Genomic DNA, 19,973 nt, shown 5'->3' with positions numbered 1-19,973 from the left:
GGGCAAAAAAAAAATTATAAAAAGGTTCTACTAAATCTAAGGGTTAAAGTCCCAAAATAAAGTTCCAGTAAACAGTCTTTTGCAAGCATATGCAAAGTGCTAGGCGTAATAACTCCCACAACTCCGAATAGCAGCCCTAGTTGCATGAGAACTAGAAATGTCATAGCTTGGAACGATTACCAAAGTTCATAATATACCATACTTTGCTGAATATGATTCTCCGTACTTCACTCGTCTTAGATTAGTCATGCTCGAACTGATATTATATGATGACTTTCACATTTTAGTTTTGAAAAGAGAATTTTGACTTCTAAGCATTCTTATACGGATTTATTGTTAGTATGTCACTGTGTTAACTAGTATGTCAATTTCTAAACTGTCGATTTTTTACATGATCCCATTAACGCATACACGCTTTTAATACACACACACACACACACATATCATATATATATATATATATATATATATATATATATTATATATATATATATATATATGCATAGATATTGAGAGATTTAACTCATTTTTTGTCCTTTCTCGCGTTCATGAATGATGAATATTTGGCTTTATTTTTTCGCATGTTAACTTTCTGCATTTAAGTCAAACTGGCAATATGGAAAGAAAAGGTTTGATGGGATGCATTTAATTCCTATTATAGTACTTCTCTTTCCATGGTATACATCATAATCTGTGTGCATAAATGGCCGGCAGTGCTAAAAAATTAATTTATCGTATAAAAAAAAAATAAGTTACCTTTGCCTCGTAATATCTTTCAACGCACAATGCAATACACCCCAGACCAGGACAACAGGAAGCTACCATTACTCTTCGAACTTTACTTTCAAAGCCAGTTTAACTGACTGCGTATGTCATGTTATTGCTATGTCCATCGTACGGATTTTTTTTTTAATACCGTTACTCCTCAGCGGTTAGCAATCCAAAAGCTCGTTTTCGCTAGTGAAAATCGTTATCCCAGATGGAACCAGGTCCAGAGAAAAAATCAAATAAAATATTTTCCCTGTGGGATCGGAGGGTCACTGCGCTTCAGAGTTTATTTCAGAGCTCTCTAGGGGATGACCCAATCCATAGCAGGGTTACCAGGCTGAATTTGGTGGAGTTATACGAAAAAGAAACATAAAGATTAAGACAGAAAATAATTCATTTTTATTTCCACGTTTATTTTCTCCGCTGAATGTCAGGAAAACTAATTTACATTGAAAGCATCACTGACACTCCATACGACATTATGAACCTCCATTCTTAGTCTTTTTATTTACGTACATATGAATCTAGATGCTTCATAAACCTTGTGAAACATATCTGCATATTCAGTTTGTCTAAGTGATGTCGTTTTGGCCAAGTTGTTCTGCAGAAAACGAACCCCAATTATCATACTAACCAAAAGGGTGAATACATAAACGTAATGTATTTGTGGGCACGCAAGAATCCGCGGCCATAGGCGTTTCCGCTGGGTATGGATACACCCATGAGTTGAATATACACATGGAATGTAACAATTAGGCCAAAGGCCAAGCACAAAAGTTGCAGTTTGCTGAACGAACTGGATAGGCCCTCGTGGAAGTATCATCAGGGCGAAGGGCAGTTCTCTTTCGTTCAACTTTAATATCCTACGGTAATGCTTCCATTAGCGTTTTAGGGCTAAGCTACCTCCAACCTTCATATGTACAATATTTATTTATGTTGGTCTAAGCTTTTATACGACACCGAACGCACACACTTTGTTTACTGGTTTGATGTTATTTTCCTATGCCTCATCTTTAGTTACATACATCATTATAGTATAAATATATATATATATATATATATAGTATCTATATATATATATATCTGTGTGTGTGTGTGTGTGTGTGTGTGTGTGTGTGTGGAGTGTGTGTGTGTGTATTGTGTGTGTGTGGTGTGTGTGACTTACGCTAACCTTTTGACCACTTTAATATTTCTCCATAATTCTCACTTTTTCACTTCTCCATAGTCCGTGTACTACACAAGTAATTACAGTCAACAGCTTTTATCTTCTTTCTTTCATTACATTTAACACCAAACTTCACTTCCCAGAAGCGTAGCTCGGTGGATGAACCCTTCATATATGTTCCATTGGCTACAATGGAAACTCCAGGTCTCCTTCCGAATATAATACAGTAAACATCCAGCTGCCTTCCCTTGCTTCCCCTACACTAGTATGACTCACCTCTTCTCTTATCTTACAATTACCTCCTATATTTAGTTCCAAATAATTACCCACTCAACCACTTCCATTATTCCATAACCTACAATAACAATCATTACCCCATCTCCCTGGTTTCTATCGACAGTCAACAACCTCACTCTTGGTCACATTTACTCTGAACTTTCTTTTTTTAGAAACGCTTTCAAAATCTACTGTTGTACCTGCCGGTTCTATTCACCTCTAGTTAGTAAAATATCACCTTAAAAAAGCATATTTTAGCCATTCCACAGTCAAAACATGCCCCGTTTTGTTCTTGCATAACTTTCAAATACTATGTCATTCCTCTAACTTTTCACACATCACACAAACTATATATATATATATATATATATATATATATATATATATATATATATATATATATATATATATATAAATAAAATTACATATATCTATATATATATATATATATATATATATATATATATATACAAATACTTACATTCTTCTGTTCGATGCTGACAATAATAGGTGAAAATATTGATTCTGTTGTTGGAAATCGTATATTTCAGCAAAAAGCAGATGCAAGAATAAATGGCAATGAAGCAAATGAAGTAAGGTTACTGATCACTGATCCTAGATTTTAAGTAAAATACATCATATTTGATAAAAAAAGTATTGATGAAATCTTAACAACGTTGTGTAGCTAAGTATCTGAATGAAGTACAATTTTATCATACACTATTAGTGCGTTATACTCTCTTTTCACCTGTGGACTATACTGACATATGTACATAAATATATATTCCCATAGAGAACCTAAGAGATACCGAAGGTTCGGAAAAACATTATTTCCAAGCTTTCAGATGCCAACGATCTTCAACACTAGGCCAGTTTTCAACTGCTTTTAGTTTTCTGTAAAAGAAAGTTATTGAATGACATTGTCTGTTCGTCCGCAATCTTAAAACCACCCAAGCTAAGAGGGCTGCAAATTGATATGTTGATCATCCACCCCACAATCATCAAACATACCAAAATGCAGCCCTCTGGCATCAGTAGTTTCTACTTTATTTAAGGTAAAAAAAAATAGCCATTATCGTGCGTTTGGCAACGATTTCGGATAGCCCACCACCGGCCCGTGGTTAAAGTTTCATGGGCCGCGACTCTCACAGCATTATACCGTGACCACCGAAAGATACATCCATTTTCGGTGGTCTTGATTATACGCTGTACAGAAAAGTCGTTTGCGACAGATAAACTTGGACCTATTTTTTCCGTTTATATGTTCTCTCTTCCTTCCTGTCGAATTCACTTGTCTTAATTACATTTGTAATCAGAAGGTAACCACTAAGACTTTAAAAGTCTACCTATTCAAACTTTCAGCTACAACCAAATAATATACGGTACCTCCAGCCATCTCTCATTACAGAGTTACATACATTAATTTGATCCTCCTAATAAACTCAATTCATACACATTTTCTCTTTCTACTGTACAATACTGAATATTTTTCCTTGCAAACCACATGCTTATACCAAACAAGGCTCTATCCAAATAGTTATCACAGATTATTAATTTTCTACAAGACTAACTCCACTAGCAAGTATTTTACTTGTCACCTACCTTTGCATTTTAAACTACTAAGCACAACCATCAGTTTATTTTCTTAGTTCAACAGATTCTGCTTCTTGTAAATACACACTTTCCTTTTCATCCTTTTCCCGATCAAACACAAGTCGGGAGGTCACATTTGTATTCCCTTATGACATGTACCCACCATTTATATATATAGGGCCCTGCTTCTGTATATCTTCAGTTGCTGTGACGACGTCTTGGTAATAAGACGAAAGTACTTTGCATCTCCAGTGTTTCACTTTTCCTTCGTAGCTGTAACTTTGTTCGTATAATCATCACTTTTTTTTTATTTCTTCGTGATTTAAAATCAAAACGTGTATATAATATATATATATATATAAATATATATGTATATATATATATATATATATATATATATATATATATAAGTCATATCACATTTCCGTGATTCATATACATATATCGAGCTACAATGTCCTTTAATATCTAATTCGCTCTACTCGGAATTAATTAATATATTTCATATATGCTTAACCGAAGGGGAATTTTTTCTCGATAATAGATTTGCCTGGACCAGGGCGCGAACCTATGGATCCTTTCAAACCCAGGAACGTCAGCGGTGGTGTAGTAGGAAAAGCTTCACTGACGTTCCTGGGTTTGAAAGGATCCATAGGTTCGCGCCCTGGTCCAGGCAAATCTATTATCGAGAAAAAATTCCCCTTCGGTTAAGCATATATGAAAATATATAATTCCGAGGTAGAGCGAATTAGATATTAAAGGACATTGTAGCTCGATATATATATATATATATATATATATATATATATATATATATATATATATATATATGTATATATATATATTTATATATAATATATATGTGCATGCTGTACTTTTGGACTAACTCTACTTACAAAGAGGACTTAAGAGTTTGAAAATCTAAGTGAAAAAGAAAGAAAGGAAAGAAAAGGGAAGGCGCTGCAGAGGTATGATAAATTGATGGCGGGAAGGCAGATGGAGACGTTTAACCTTGTCAGTGAATTTCCATTAACGTCGCCGATATCTGAGGCTGGCACGGATAGGATTGTTGTGAGGTTCCCAGAGCTGAAGGAGAAAGAGCGAACGAAAGAAGAATGAGAAAGATATCTCATCCAGTGTTTATCAGGATGACGACCGTTACAAGAATGATTAGGTGATTTAACAATATAACCCGGGACCACTAGGAGCATAGCCATAGACGTACTGAAACAAAGGTTTATTCTAAAATATTTTACCTAACGAAAGCCGACAATTTCATGTAAGAATTCTAAGTTAGTTCATTAACATCCACATATATCCCTCAGTCAAGCTACTCTGCAACTCTTAGGCCCGTAGTCTGATTATTTAAGAAAAACAAGACTATCAAGATGAATGATCCTTCTGGACCCACGCACAACCGTGATGTCATCGTGTTTATTCCTTGTGGATATCTGACATCTTCTTTGCATTAAAAAACATCTACTTTGCATTAAAAAAATAATACAAAAAAATAAACAAACAAACAAACAAACTTTGACTGACTAGAAGTTAATTAAAAAAACCACGATACACTAATTACGCTCTTGTAGTATAGAGAATATGGGAATTTTTACGCTGTTCATAATCAATATAACTTTCGTTAACTCTCCTCTATAACTCAATACAATTGGTCCTTCAAATGCAGAATTGAAGGAAAGATGCGATGGATTTTTGGATTACATAATTGTTTGACGAATCTCAGCAAACCGGTGTCGCAACAACAACGGTCAATGACTTCATCGGTTGGATAGCGTTCTGTGAAAGGCAAAAAAATATACTTTTTGATCTCTTAAGCATTCTCTAACTATTCTGCAGCGGTATACCGGCAAAGGTGGTGCGAGTTACATGCATGTGACGAAAATGCTAAAGGAAATATACTAAAGGAAACATCTACACTTATTTGGCAGGTAGGAGGCACTGTTTAAAATCTGGACAACTAAACGTTTCAAAAATATTCTTACGCCTCCAATTAAATTCTTCGTTTTGCAGAATTATCAAGTGGCGTTTTGTTTTGTGTGTCGATAGCATTTTCGATTGATGAAACTATGCCAATGGGGTGACACTGAACAACCTCAAAGTACTTTATATTGAAGGCTGCCTGATTATCCGGGGACGGAAATTGGTACAAGGATCGTGTAGCCGAACAAGATATTTATCGTGCGTCAGGAAATTGGAAGTTGATTACACAGGAAACTAATAAAGTCCAAGTAGAAAAATGTTTAAGTAGAAAAATGGGCATATGGTCATATGACGTCAGGGGCCTGTTGAATTATTAAGACTTGATCACCTCGATCGGTGCTCTATACGCCGTTCAATCTTTCCCTTCTTGGAAACATTACGTTTTGTCAAAGAAGAGAAGGAACTTAATTAATGATATTATTTAGTAATCATCGTCAGCGTTATTATCAAAATATCTTCAGGATTTGGGATCAATGAGAAACAGCAGACTCCGTTCAAAGCTAGTAACTCATGGAAATAGACCCATAATGTAAATATGAAGGTATCTCACCGAAGCACGATTATTTTACGCTTGGTGTGCATATACACAAGTTGTGTTGAAAGAACGTTGGGGAAAAAATGGTTTCATTCTTTTTCTTTTTATAATTATTCGCGCACGAAACCTGACAGCAAAGAACTCTTTCCTGAAGAGAATGAGTGAGAACGAAGTATCTTGGGTGGCAGGGACAGGAAAGTTTTTGAAGTAGAGCTACTTTAAAAAGTCTACATCCGATCTGGACCGAGTACTTAAAGTTGCACAGTGTGTGCATATGTGCCTTTTTCAATATCTTTTAGGAGTCAGAGTTCGAGGCAAGAGAGATCATATCGTCCTTGCTGCACCATCAACATAGCGCCGTAAAAAGCGAAAATATGGTTGGCGCTTTCTCAATCTTCATTATAGTAACCCTGATGCCTTTCAGATTATTCAACAGCTACATGGTAAGCGAGCAGAAAAATCTTTTTAATAGGATGAACGTTATTCTGTACAGTCCTATCCGTACTCTACAAGTTTATAGAAATACTCGTAGAAATGTCAAATATCATAAACTAGGTTTTCATTTTACAGAATTTTCTAATGTATGATGATTCTCCAAGTCGAATTTTTTAAAATTCTATTTCTTACTTTGAAACACTTAATGCCAATATTTCACCTTTCACGAATTTTATATTTTTCCTGTTTATCAGTATTATTTATTTATCTTTTTTTTTTTTTTTCAAAATATAGTCTGCATGGAACAACGGTTCTCCCGATTATCTTCGCTCAGATAATTAATTATATATTATATACATATATTTGTGTGTGTGTGTGTGTGTGTGTTACAGGGAATATGTGAAATCAGAGATTTCACGAAATCCCTAGGGCATATGTGAAATAACCAATTCGCTTGGGGACATTTGACCCCAAAGGGTAGTACTCAACACGGTGAAACAGTGTGATTCATCTACACTGTTTTGCCGTGTTTGGTACTAGCCCCTGGGTGATCAAATATTTGCACTTAAGGACATTCAAAATTTTGATCCCCCACGGGCTGGTACTAAACACCACGACACAGTGTAGATGAATCACTGTTTCACCGTGTTTAGAAGTAGCCCTCGGGGTTCAATTGTTTCGAATCGAATTGGTCGTTTCACATGGTCCCTGGGGATTTAGTGAAATCCCTGATTTCACATATTCCCTGTAACATATGTATGTGTGTGTGTGTGTGTGAATGCTAAAATAATTACACACACACATATGTATATATATTAATATTATATATATATATATATATATATATATATATATATATATATATATATATAATATAATATAAATACTTAGCCTCAAGTGTCAAACCACGGTTATAATTTTAACATGGAGACCTGCCGATACCTGAATTTATGAAGGCAATATAAATTGATATCCACCTTAGCAGGAGCTGCTAACTAAAGTCCAATTCGTGTACCTACGTATATACAGAGAATACTTGACCACCCTTTGATCTCCAGTATAGAGACACGATCTCGTTATCTGGTGCATTGTGCATATATAGCTCATCATTTCTCATTAAGAACCATTACTTCATTTATATTGGCTAGGCTCTTATCAAAATAGCTTTCACTTCTTGGAATCCAGCTCATCAACTTTTACTTTTCTAGGAACATGCTTAGTGCTCGGGTTAGCAATGCCTTTCCTATTTTCTCAGGTACTTATAACCAAGCTGCGCTCGGCTAACAACGTTGAGACGCAGAGGTATTGGAAAGCGACGAAAGCACTACTGGTGTTGATTCCTCTGTTGGGCCTCACGTACATGTTATTAATCATCCTGCCGAAAGAACTGGAACATGTTCAAGCCATCTTACTATCGACCCAGGTAAGGAATTTCTATAGCGTTACACTTTCCTTAAAATTGTCCACGAGAAAGATTCACGTGGTATGTTATGTTTAAAGTTTCTTATCCATTATGGGCAATTAGATGACACCAAGGCATCTTCATAACAACCAAGGAGAGGAATCGGAATATTTTTCCTTTTGGGATACGATAAGAACAGTTTCAACAGTGACTTTCGTTGTATGAAACTGAAATCTCTTCCTGTGTTTGGTTTCTCTTTTTAAAGATAACTTTCTGGCAAAAATCCTATACTGCATGACTGGAATTTCAGAGTTTGCATGACGACCATGATCTCTTAATTATAATATACAAAGGTAACTTGACATCGCAATTTATCCATCTCTTAGATATAATATACAAAAGTAATTTGACATCGCAATTTATCTATATCATAATAATTTCCTTATCTGCTTTATGCAAGTTTCGATGTTGCCCAACAAAGTGAGTGTTTAGTATCATATAATTACTAACAATATTCAGTTTGAAGGGTGTATTCTAGGAATGATATAGAGATGCAAACTGGTGCTTATTATGCGCAGAAGAGCGCTTTGCAATGAACCTGCTACATAAAACTTTAAATACACCTTCAGGTCAGGTTCAAGTACGTTACCTATGGAGAGAAAAAAAAATCAGAGTAAGCCTGGTATTGAACAGGACATCGATATTTTTCAACATCCATAACAGTCGAGGGATATTTACGTAATATCACATAATATCTATAATGACATATAACGGAGTTAATTAAGCCGAATCAATGAATACCCTAAAAATAACTTTGAAGACGAAAGATATTCTTTAATTTTTAACTATCCTTACGGCCTTTTATATTCATATGCAGTTCACCGTGGTGTGCCATTAATTTTCATGTTATTGTTAGGCCACTATTTGTTCCGCTTATACGGTTCCTTACTGAATCCCCCCCCCCCCCCCGCGCGCCAACAACCACCATACCTAATTTTGAACGAGCCAGTCTGTGTAACGCATAAGCACACGAAGCTTATGAACTAATACTGGAATTTCCTCCTACTTACAGGGATTTTGGGTGGCCGTGTTCTTCTGCTTCTTGAACAGCGAAGTGCAAAACAGCATTCGCCACCACATTGAAAGATGGAAAGCGGAGAGGGGTATGATAGACCCCAGGGGGGCTTCTGTCAGGCTCTCGAGAGACGGGTCTCCCAGACCAAGATTCGGTTGCTCCAGGTAAGTCCACTTTCTCTACTATTCATTTCTTCTGCACCCAGTTCGGGATGACGTCATCAAGGCCGAACCAAATGTCTCCGCTTAAATAATGCTTCTTTGTATGATCAGTAAACGAAGCTACAATAAATAGATAAAATTAAGCAAGCTTGCCACAAGTTATGTTCATATATCGTAACAAGAATATATTAAGAAATAGAACATAATACTATTATTGATGAAGTCCTATTAATGAAGTCCTCCCAGTTTGTTGCATTAAAATTATAACGAGTAAAATCAAATTGGTGCATATTTGAAGTCTAGTTTGGTAATTCATAGAAACATGCCACACACATTATATATATACACGCACGCTTGTGTATATAATATGTATATATACTATATATAAAAAGTATACTTATAGTATACATATATATTATATATATAGTGTATATGTGGATTCAATGTAAACAATTCGATTTGTAGCCCTCTTTTTATAAAGGTACCAATTACTTTAAGATTTGCTGCTTCATTTCTGAAGGAAATTATCCATAACATTTAGCAAAGGGATGTAGATCCCTTGGGAGTGAATATGACCCGTCAATGGCAATTACTTCTTCTCTTGGAGAATTCCAAGTAATACGCTATTGGATTAATGGATATTCTTCAAGCCAAAACAAGACATTCGCTAAAACTTACCTCTATCCTGCAGTCTATTCTAAATAAAATTTTAAACCAAACAATAAATGTGCTCTATCAACAGAATATGAATTTGAAAAATATAATTATCAACATATCAAATGTTTCCTAGCAATTTTCCAAAAATAAAAGTAAAAATCGTTTCTGATAGGATGGGACTTAGAAATGACAAGCCGGATCCCGTCATGACATATTACTTTTAATAGCTAATCAGTACTTGGCGCATTTCGCTGACTAGGTATTTGTCCTGAATAAAGCTGAAACCGCTATTTTAACTGAATTGCCTGTGTTCATTTGTTAGTGCAAGTGCCAGGGTCTGTGAAATGGGAAAAACCCCTTAACTGTTCTTAAGTACAGCAACAAAGACACCAAGGACATATTTGTTACCTTCATATTTTTGTAAGAACATCACCTCTAAAAGTACTGGTGCAACGGAATATATTTGTCGTACACGTGTCTTTCCACGGAGATATTAAATGAATGAAACAGAACTGAGAAACAATGACAAGTAGAAACGTACAGCGGTTTAGTTCTTGTGTACCTCCTAGGTGATTTACTGGGTAACAGTGTATGAAAACCACATTGAACAAACAGTATAGTGTAGTGAAGGGTTAATTCTTATTTAAACTCAACTAACTTTATGTGGTTCAAGCGATCTCAGAACAGAAAAGTATATTCATACAATAAACGCACATTCTAATTCACGAAAACTGAAAATATTCTCCGTCTTTCATATTTCACTAGTACATTTTTCCGGCGTTTACAAGTTGGTTCTGTGTTAAACAACATGACATACCTTTCATCGACAATATGAAACACTTGCATCTGCACAACGCCATGTAACTTTTCATACTTATTTTGTACCCGTTAGGAGGTTACAAGGGGGGGGGGGGGGGTTAAGAGACTATTTATTTTCCTGAAAGAACATTAGAATGTTCTCAGTAATTATATTCAAATTCATACAGGAATGCGCATTCACTAAACAGTATTTATTCATCGGGTGCAACATTGAGGAGGGTAGGTGCGAAGGGGTAGAGTGCAAGGCTAATCTTTACTTAAGGGTATTGTTCTTTTCATCAGCCTGAAAAAAATTTATTCCATTTATTTACTTCCTGTTTTAAATTCTATTGACTATGTTTTTAATTAACAATATTTAGTTCATCCTACAATTTGCCGTTTCATTAATTTGTACATATCGCTACCTGCTCTCATAGTACTCGGCAATAGGTAGTGAAATTATCCATTTTATCATTTATGAACAAGGCCAGAAGGGGTCAAATCAGTCAAGGAGAGGAAGCCATTTTATCATTAAATATGAACAAGGTCAGAAGGGGTCAACTCAGTCAAGGAGAGGCGTTCTTCTTCAATTGCTTTTCAAACCGAAAGTTATTCTGAGGCGTCGTAATCAATTCCTACTCGTGGTTTCAGTTTCTGTAATGGTGTCGAGATTACATACATTCACTGACTATTATGCTTATAGCAATATAATGAATAACCTGTGTAATTTAATCCACGAGAAGTATTTATATAAATGCATATATAATAAGTGTGTATGAACGTGCCTTTTGTATGCACGTAAAGGCTAACGCAGCAAAGCATTAACATTTAATCGTATATGTAAATGGCACTGGCACGAACATTTGGATTTAGGAATCTATGACGAAAACACACACACACATACTATCCCGTGTCCTAGGAGTACCTTGACAATAAAATTATGGAAAATAAAAAAATACTTGACAGAATGTTTCCCAATACATTCAGTTACATAAGTAATGATTTTTCAGAAAGCGGATAAGAGTATCACCGAAGAGACACCACTGTTTAAACAGTGAAATGAAAGGAACAAAAAACAAAATTAATAACGAAACTGGCAATCTCGAACATTATTTTTCTTTGAAGCGTTTCAAAGTAGTTTAGAAATACACTGCAAAAGTTTATCATTAAACTTACACGAAGTTTAACTTGATTTTTAAAAACCAAGCAAAGCAAAACGATCAATTCACCAAAAATGAAAATATTACCAAGACAAAATCATGAAAAAACAACTCATCCATTTAGCATTAATTTTATGAACAGTTTCATGATTCCCTGAATGACACACAAGAATGACGTGCCCAAAACTACCTCGGAACTGCAGGTTTGGTCATTAAACTTTCTTCTTATGTGATCATTTCGCCACTTGGAAGTTGACTAGTTAACGAAAAAGGTTTGCACAGCCACATTACATATATAACCGAAGTACTCACACACAACTACTATGGAAGGCCGACTTTCCCTTTCTAACTTCGAAGGCCAGGTAATTTTACATGAAAGGGAGTGGTGGATAATTCAAGAGTGAAATATAAATCAATATATTTTCCTTCCTTCCAACAACAAGCAGACCAGTGATCGCACTGATATCTTCACTAACGCATAACCTACAACTGTATCAAGCGTTCTGTTATAAAATATTATGGGTGAAGCTGATGATATTTTAAAATATTATGGGTGAAGCTGATGAGATTTTAAAATATCATGGGTGAAGCTGATGATATTTTAAAATATTATGGGTGAAGCTGATCATATTTCATGGCAGTATGGTATTAAGCACAGGTGAATAATACATATGAAACAAATTTGTAAAATTCGTGATAATGTGCTAAGTAAAATTAATTAGCCCAAAAATACATTAATAAAGTGCAATGCATATATTATTCTACCATGCACGTATATATACTTTTTTTACCCATTACGTTTGTTTTGAAGGATTTATGTTATAAACAAATACATATATACAGGTGTACAAGTATGCATGCACGTACATCTGCACGCATGGAACATATAAAAGGATGTGATGAAACGCAGCTTAAATCAATGAAGCTTCAATTTGTACGAGAGATGCAGCAAATCCATTTAGAGGAGCAGCAGTTTATTGGAGAACCGGGATTATTTTATTTTCATTCTTTTTTAAGCAGCTTTTGGATGCTGTAACTGGAATAGCCAAAGTCCGTACCATACTTTTTGAATAACATTCTTATTGTGAACGAAAAATACCTCTACAAAAATATGCGTTTTTTATACAAAAGCAAGATAACACAAGAATTTCACAAAATATTTCACGATGACATTTAAAGTTACTATAAAAAAATATCCAGCCTATATAGAAAATTATTTTTCAAGAATTCCATTAATCTATAAAAGTCTTATTGTAATTCAAAGTTTGATAATAAGCTAAGAATACTCATTACCATACATGTAAAACAATTCGTCAATGCTTGTTTCTTGTATTTACGTGCTGACCTTAACCTGCCTCTAAAACATGGAAAGAAAAACTAGACATTTTCTCATTCTTTCAATATAATGAACTTTAAAAGATAACACTAAGAGTAAATACATTCCAAACACTATGGAACGGAAAGGGTAATTTAATAATCCTCTTGTCTCCCCCAACCCGTAAACCGATTATTGCCTAAAACCTCACCGTTCTGCACGGAAAACCAGTGACCATTATTTTCCCTAGCAATCCGTCAACCCTCTCCTATCTAGAATTCCATGAGTCGCACTATGGAAAACTGCAACCGTTGGTGGTTAATTTGAAAGATCCTTCCATTATACATAACAATATTTTACTGCTATATATTATAGGAATTTTCTTTTTTCCCCTTTCTAAATAAGCGTTATTCCCATATGTGGCCAGAGGAAAAAGTACCAAAAGAAATAGGCGAGAAGCAAAAATGGAACAGGAAGATTTATAACAAACGAATGAATAAATATACTACGATACAAGTAATGATAAACGAAATCATTGGTGAAAGGCGCTTCAAAACCTGTTAGTTTCAAATTTACGAGTATACGCACATAATGGCAAGGGAAGACCGACTTGTCCACAATTTTCGAGTAAAGGGAATGTAAGATAACCGCCATTGGACAAGAGGAATTAGTGGATGCAGATGATCTCCAAGGCAGACAGAAAAGTAGCACGCACCACTCGGTAACTCAAAATGCTCAATGCGATAGTTCAAGTTTTTATACTGAAACTGAGCCTATAGGAAGATAACTCAAAATATCTTCCAACGACTTAAAAATAATAAACATAATCCTCTGAGAAAAAGAATACACTCATTCGAGAAATATCTCCTTAAAATATAAACCTTCCGGATTTACTGGCAAAGAATTCAACATTCTGAAAGTGAAAGTCAAAAAAGACAGATCACAAGGATTAACACTCGAGTTCACGACTTCAACACCAAGCTTGGTGTTGAAATGAGACACAAGAGGAGTATACAATCCAGACATCTCCTTGAACGAAGCCCACAGCAACATTTAGGAAAACAGAGCTTGGCAGCGACATAGTGAAGGCGAGGCAATAATTTCAACATGGACGTATCATTTAACTTTTATATATATAAAAAAAAAGTTACGATTTCTTTACATTTGTTATGTGGTTTACGAAAGCACCTCAGCATTTCAGTATAGAGTTTGTAATATTCAAGATTCACATCTACGTAACTAAATAAATTTCATGAGCAAAATGAACACTAAGAGACCAATCTTATTATAACACTAGCTGTACCCAGCCACGCGTTGCTGTGACTCAGTCTGGTTAAATGGAAAAAAGAGAAAGCTCCTTTCTTTACTCTCTCAAACCATCGCTCTCTTTCCCTCTTTCTTTTCATTAATACCAACTCTCTCTCTCTCTCTCTCTCTCTCTCTCATCTCTCTCTCTCTCTCTCTACTACGATACAACTGCTCATCTCTGTCTGTCTGCCTGTCTCTCTCTCTCTCTCTCACTCACTTTTTCCATCTTTCTCCTACCTAACATCCCCTCTACTCTCTCTCTCCTCTCTCTCTCTCTTTCTCTCTCTCAACAATCACTGTCTCTTTCCTCGTTCTTCTCACTAATACCAACTCTCTCTCTCTCTCTTTTCTCTCTCTCTCTCTCTTCTCTCTCTCTCTCTCTCTCTCTCTCCCCTCCCAAACACCCACTCTTCTCTGTCTCTCTCTCTAACCCTCCCTGTCTTTTCTCCTCTTTCTTCACCCTAACACCCCGTCTACTCTTTCTCATTCCTCTTCCTCTCATTCTCTCTCTGTCAAGTATGTATGACAAATTCGTAAAGTTATTAAGTCTATGGGCATAACCAGCCCCGTTTAACGGGGCAGAACCAGCTCCGTTTCAGGGAGTCCCTTCTCGCTCCCACCTCCTTCGGAGTTGGGGAGGTAGGATGAAACTCCATTATAAAACCACACACGCGTATTCGAATGCAATGTTGTGTCAAAATTTCAAAGCAATCGGTGAAGAACTTTCGGAGATTTAAGATTTTCTGAACAAACGAACATTTATATTTTACATTTCTATTTAAATAATACTGATTAAATAAACTATCTTACTTATTAGTACCATTCACACATCAGTAGTTTAACTCTATGTGTATATATATATATATATATATATATATATATATATATATATATATATATATAATATATATATATATATACCTTTTCTCTTGCATAATGTTCCTTCAGTGACCAAGTGTGTTTTAGCACATTCTTAACTATCGTCATATCACTACATAAAAGACTGACAGGTTATTCCAGAAACAAGACATTAGAATTTATTTATAAACCGAAAAGATCTGTTATTAACAGAGGGAGTAAAATGTGGAGGTAAGAAATGCATATGATACGAGAAACGGAGACAGTTATTACCCGGTGAAGTAAACTCTATTAGTTTAACCATTTTGCACGGGATGCCCAGACGTTTCGATCCATCCCTAAGGCTGCGATAACTTGTTTCGAGAATCCTAAAAATTTTGCATTAAAATGGATTTATAGGCAAATTCATTTTTAATACCCCTTTATAAAAATTACCAAAGGAATTTTTTTTAAATCAACCATCGAAAAATTTAGGTTTAAAAAGCTGACAGCTGAATAGAAAAATGTAAAATGTCTTCTGAAACTACATATTAAAAACACCTAACAAGTCGTCTATGACATTTGATATCAACACTAAATTCTTTACTAAAAAATTAACTGATAATTAATAAATTTCTACCTGAAACACAAATTCATACTATTCTTTTTAATGGTCAGTATTTTTAGATCGGATTTTCTCATCACTCTGCATTAGCAGACCAAAGAGGAAAGGATCTTCCGCGGCAGAGAAGTTTATTAGCATTTTAATTGATCAAGAGTCCAATTACTTTGCATGTGGATTGATTGGTGTACGTATTTAGCATATAAATTGATTCCATGATGTTTGGAAACCAAGCCACCTTTTATATTGGCGAGGTTTTTCTGCAGCCATTATTTTACCCTTGGTCCAACAAAAGTATTTTAAGGAATTCTTCTTAATTTTACACCCATTTCTTTTAAAAAAGGAATTATTTTTTCCATTTTATATCAAAAAAGGAATTATTTTTTCCATTTTATATTTTTTCATTACCTTTTCAGGCGAGTCCTCTTGACATAATGAAGACCAATAATCAACATTTGGGTTACAAGACTCAGAAAGAATATATATATATATATTATTTATATAATATATATATATATATATATACATATATATATTTATATATATATAGTATATATGATACATATATTATATATATATATATACTATATATCATATAATATATATATAGATATATATATATATATATATATATATTATAATATATTAAATATATATATATAATATATATATATATCCTTTAGAATGCCTTTTGTTTGTCAAGAATTTGTTGTTACCTTTCAACAAGAGAACTGACTTCTTTTTTTATTCTCCCTTTATTATTACTTCTTAACTTATCTTCATTTCAGCGTCATCTAGTCATACGAGTATTTTTACCACTCAGTAAATTTTGTAAGTTACCATATAAAGTGATTCACGTAAAACCAAAATAAATGTCAGTGAAAAAAAAAATATCGGTCTGGTTTTTTCCTCAGTCTTGAGACCATATGAAAGTAAGCTGCTTGTGCCAGTCCAGAGATTCTGCCCAAGCAGCGTACTGCATTTGTAGACAACGCATTTTCTTGACATTTCCGTAAGATCCCGAATAATAATAAAATATATATGTGTGTGTGTGTCATTATTATTCGGGATCTCATGGAAATGTCAAGAAAATGAGTTGTCTACAAATGCAGTACGCTGCTTGGGCAGAATCTCTGGACTGGTACAAGCAGCTTGCTTTCATATGGTCTTAAAAAAACCAGACCTCGATATTTTTTTTTTCTTCGCTGACATTTATTCTGGTTTTACGTGAATCACTTTATACAGTAACTTACAAAATTTATAATGGTAAAAGTACTCGTATGACTATATGGCGTTGAAATGGAAACGAGTTCAGGAGTAATGATTAAGGGAAAATAAAAAAGGCAATTTTCCTGTCGAAAGGTAACAACAAATAGAGGCATGGCTGCACTCACTACGTCCCCTACTATTTGATGAATTCTTGATCAAAGAAAAGGCATTCTAAAGGATGTAGGCAATTACTCGAGTATGCCAGTGACCTCATGGCAAGCCTCATGGGATCAAAGTTCTTCAATTCGTCACATATACATACTTCTCCCAAGAGTGTGGGCAGCCATTGACTGGTATCTAACTGGAACAGCAACCCATTAGCTTCCAAAAACTATTGACACTGAAAAAGTGTACCGTGCGCAGAGAACCCGTCTTTCTGCCATTTAAAGTCCGTTCTCTTTACAATAATTTCATGATATTTGCTAAAACTTTTTCTCTCTCTATTCATCTATCTTCCTATTTCTCTGTATGCCAAAATCACTGGTTATTCTATGGACCGCAGTTTGTTCCACGCGATTTTCTTTGATAATAGTGTCACACTTTGGAATATATTGCTTCTTACTATCACAAATAAGTGGGTCGTGCGACAAACTATGAGTCAAAAAAAAAAAAAAAAACGCTAAGCTTAGCCCAGTCTGAAGCAAAGAAGGAATGGTGTGTCGTGTGTGAATACAAGAGCTGTTACTTGAAGGACTTTAGGAAAACCAGAGTACAGGTATACTCAAACGGATTATGGTATTTAAAGGAAATCTAAATTAAAAGCGCAGCAAAAGCTTGTATAAAAAAGCTACTGCCCTTCGCCATACCTCAGCCGACAAACTGTTAATGACAGTACAGATTACCCATCTCAGAAAAAAGAATATCTCTTTATAAACATGATTTTACAAGGTTATGCATGGAAAATACCGCCTCGTTTGTCTAACTAAGCTGTAAGTTTTAAAATGGCTTGAGGGCGATAAGGCTGCATTAGCCAAGGTCACCTATGCAAATGCCTCTCTAACTACTGAATAAGAGGATATTACATTCGCATGTATTACGGACAAAGACGATTCCTATATCCACTACTGTGACATTGGTCGAGAGGTTTACCCAGTTGGTTTGGAGATTTAGCAAACTGAATAACTATCGGCGACTTTGCAAAGCAAATAAAAAGCTATTTTAGTTGATTGTGCAAAATGACAGGGTTTCTAAGATAACTGCTTCTACCTACCATCGATGAAAACTTACAAAACTGTTTACCAGAAAAATAAAAGACTGAACCTTTTGACGATTACTAGGGCTCATAGCACTATTATCCCATCACCGTGATATATATAAAAAAATTACAGTACAAATGTCGTTTAATGTCCAATTTCTGTTACTTCAGAAATATCACCGAAGAATCGTAAGTGATAAATGGTTTGGTACTTAACCCTAAAACGCTAACCCTGGGTGATTTTCACCCCGACACATTTGGCAATGCTGCGCTTGCAGCACCAGTAGTGAACCAACCAGCACCTCACTCCATATAGCTTCATTGCACTTTGCATTGTGACTGAGAGAGGGTATATTATGGAGCCCGCTCCCTGGGATTTTTCCACAGATTGGATTTCGGGTGATTTCCACCCAGGGTTTGTGATACAGGGTGTAATATCTTATGGGTGGAAATCACCTGAAGTTATTTATAGTGTATATTTTGTGTTTTGTTAGTTATGTGTTTTCTCTTTACCAGCTGTAACTCCCATTACCTGGGTGAGTCCAGGCCAAATCTCATGTCTTCAGCTGCAGTATTTTTTTTCTTAGAATTTTTTCTTAAGTTTTTTGTGATTTTCAATATTTTTGGAAGCTTTTCTAAGTCACCCCTCAATATTATTTTGTTTATTTTCAGTGAGCTATATTTTCAATGTATTTTCTTACTTTCAATATATTTTTGCTGCAATTATGGTTTTTTAATTTCCAAAAATCGGGTGTTTTTCACCTGGGGTTTGTGATGGTGTTACTCAAATATAGGGTTAGTGTTCTAGGGTTATGTGACTCAAACAACCAACGACTCTTGAACAATGGAAATCGTTGGTTGTAGTGTCACTTATAATTCTCCTTCAGTAATATTCCTGAAGAAGCGCAAACTGGATGTTAAACATTTGTAGCCTAATGTATATAAATAAAAATGTAAATGTTCGTTTGTTCAAAATCTTTAATCTCCGAAAGTTGTTCACCAATTACTTTGAAATTTTGACACAACACTGCATTCGAATACTCGCGTGTTTTTAAAATGGGGTTTCATCCTACCTCCCCCCCCTCCCTCTGAAAGGGGTGGGGGTGAGAAGGGATTCCCTGAAACGGAGCTGGTTCTGCCCCGGGAAACGGGGTGGTTATGACCGTAGACTTAGTTGCTTTATGAATTTATCATACATAATTTCTGCATATGACTTATCATTTGGAAAAGAATACTATAGGGTAAACATCAATGACATCAAAGAGGGTAGAGTGTGAGAAGGGGTTGACAGAGAGAGAGAGAGAGAGAGAGAGAGAGAGAGAGAGAGAGAGAGAGAGAGAGAGTTAGTATTAGTGAGAAGAAAGAGGGAAAGAGACAGCAATTGTTGGAGAGAGAGAGAGAGAG

General features: G+C 35.2%; 1 protein-coding gene across 2 annotated transcripts in view; it reads left to right on the top strand.

Moving 5' to 3' along the window:
* LOC135217565 (diuretic hormone receptor-like) overlaps positions 1 to 19,973 on the top strand; it is a 275,442-nt gene that overhangs the window by 239,040 nt on the left and 16,429 nt on the right. For both annotated transcript variants that reach the window (XM_064253532.1, XM_064253531.1), the window contains 2 exons: positions 8,026 to 8,193; positions 9,245 to 9,411. In XM_064253532.1, the coding sequence (XP_064109602.1) occupies positions 8,026 to 8,193; positions 9,245 to 9,411 (335 nt within the window). The remainder of the gene's footprint in view (positions 1 to 8,025; positions 8,194 to 9,244; positions 9,412 to 19,973) is intronic.

This window comes from Macrobrachium nipponense, chromosome 7 (genome assembly GCF_015104395.2).
Source record: "Macrobrachium nipponense isolate FS-2020 chromosome 7, ASM1510439v2, whole genome shotgun sequence".
NCBI classification, from domain to species: domain Eukaryota; kingdom Metazoa; phylum Arthropoda; class Malacostraca; order Decapoda; family Palaemonidae; genus Macrobrachium; species Macrobrachium nipponense.
This window is presented reverse-complemented; position numbering and strand designations above follow the sequence as displayed.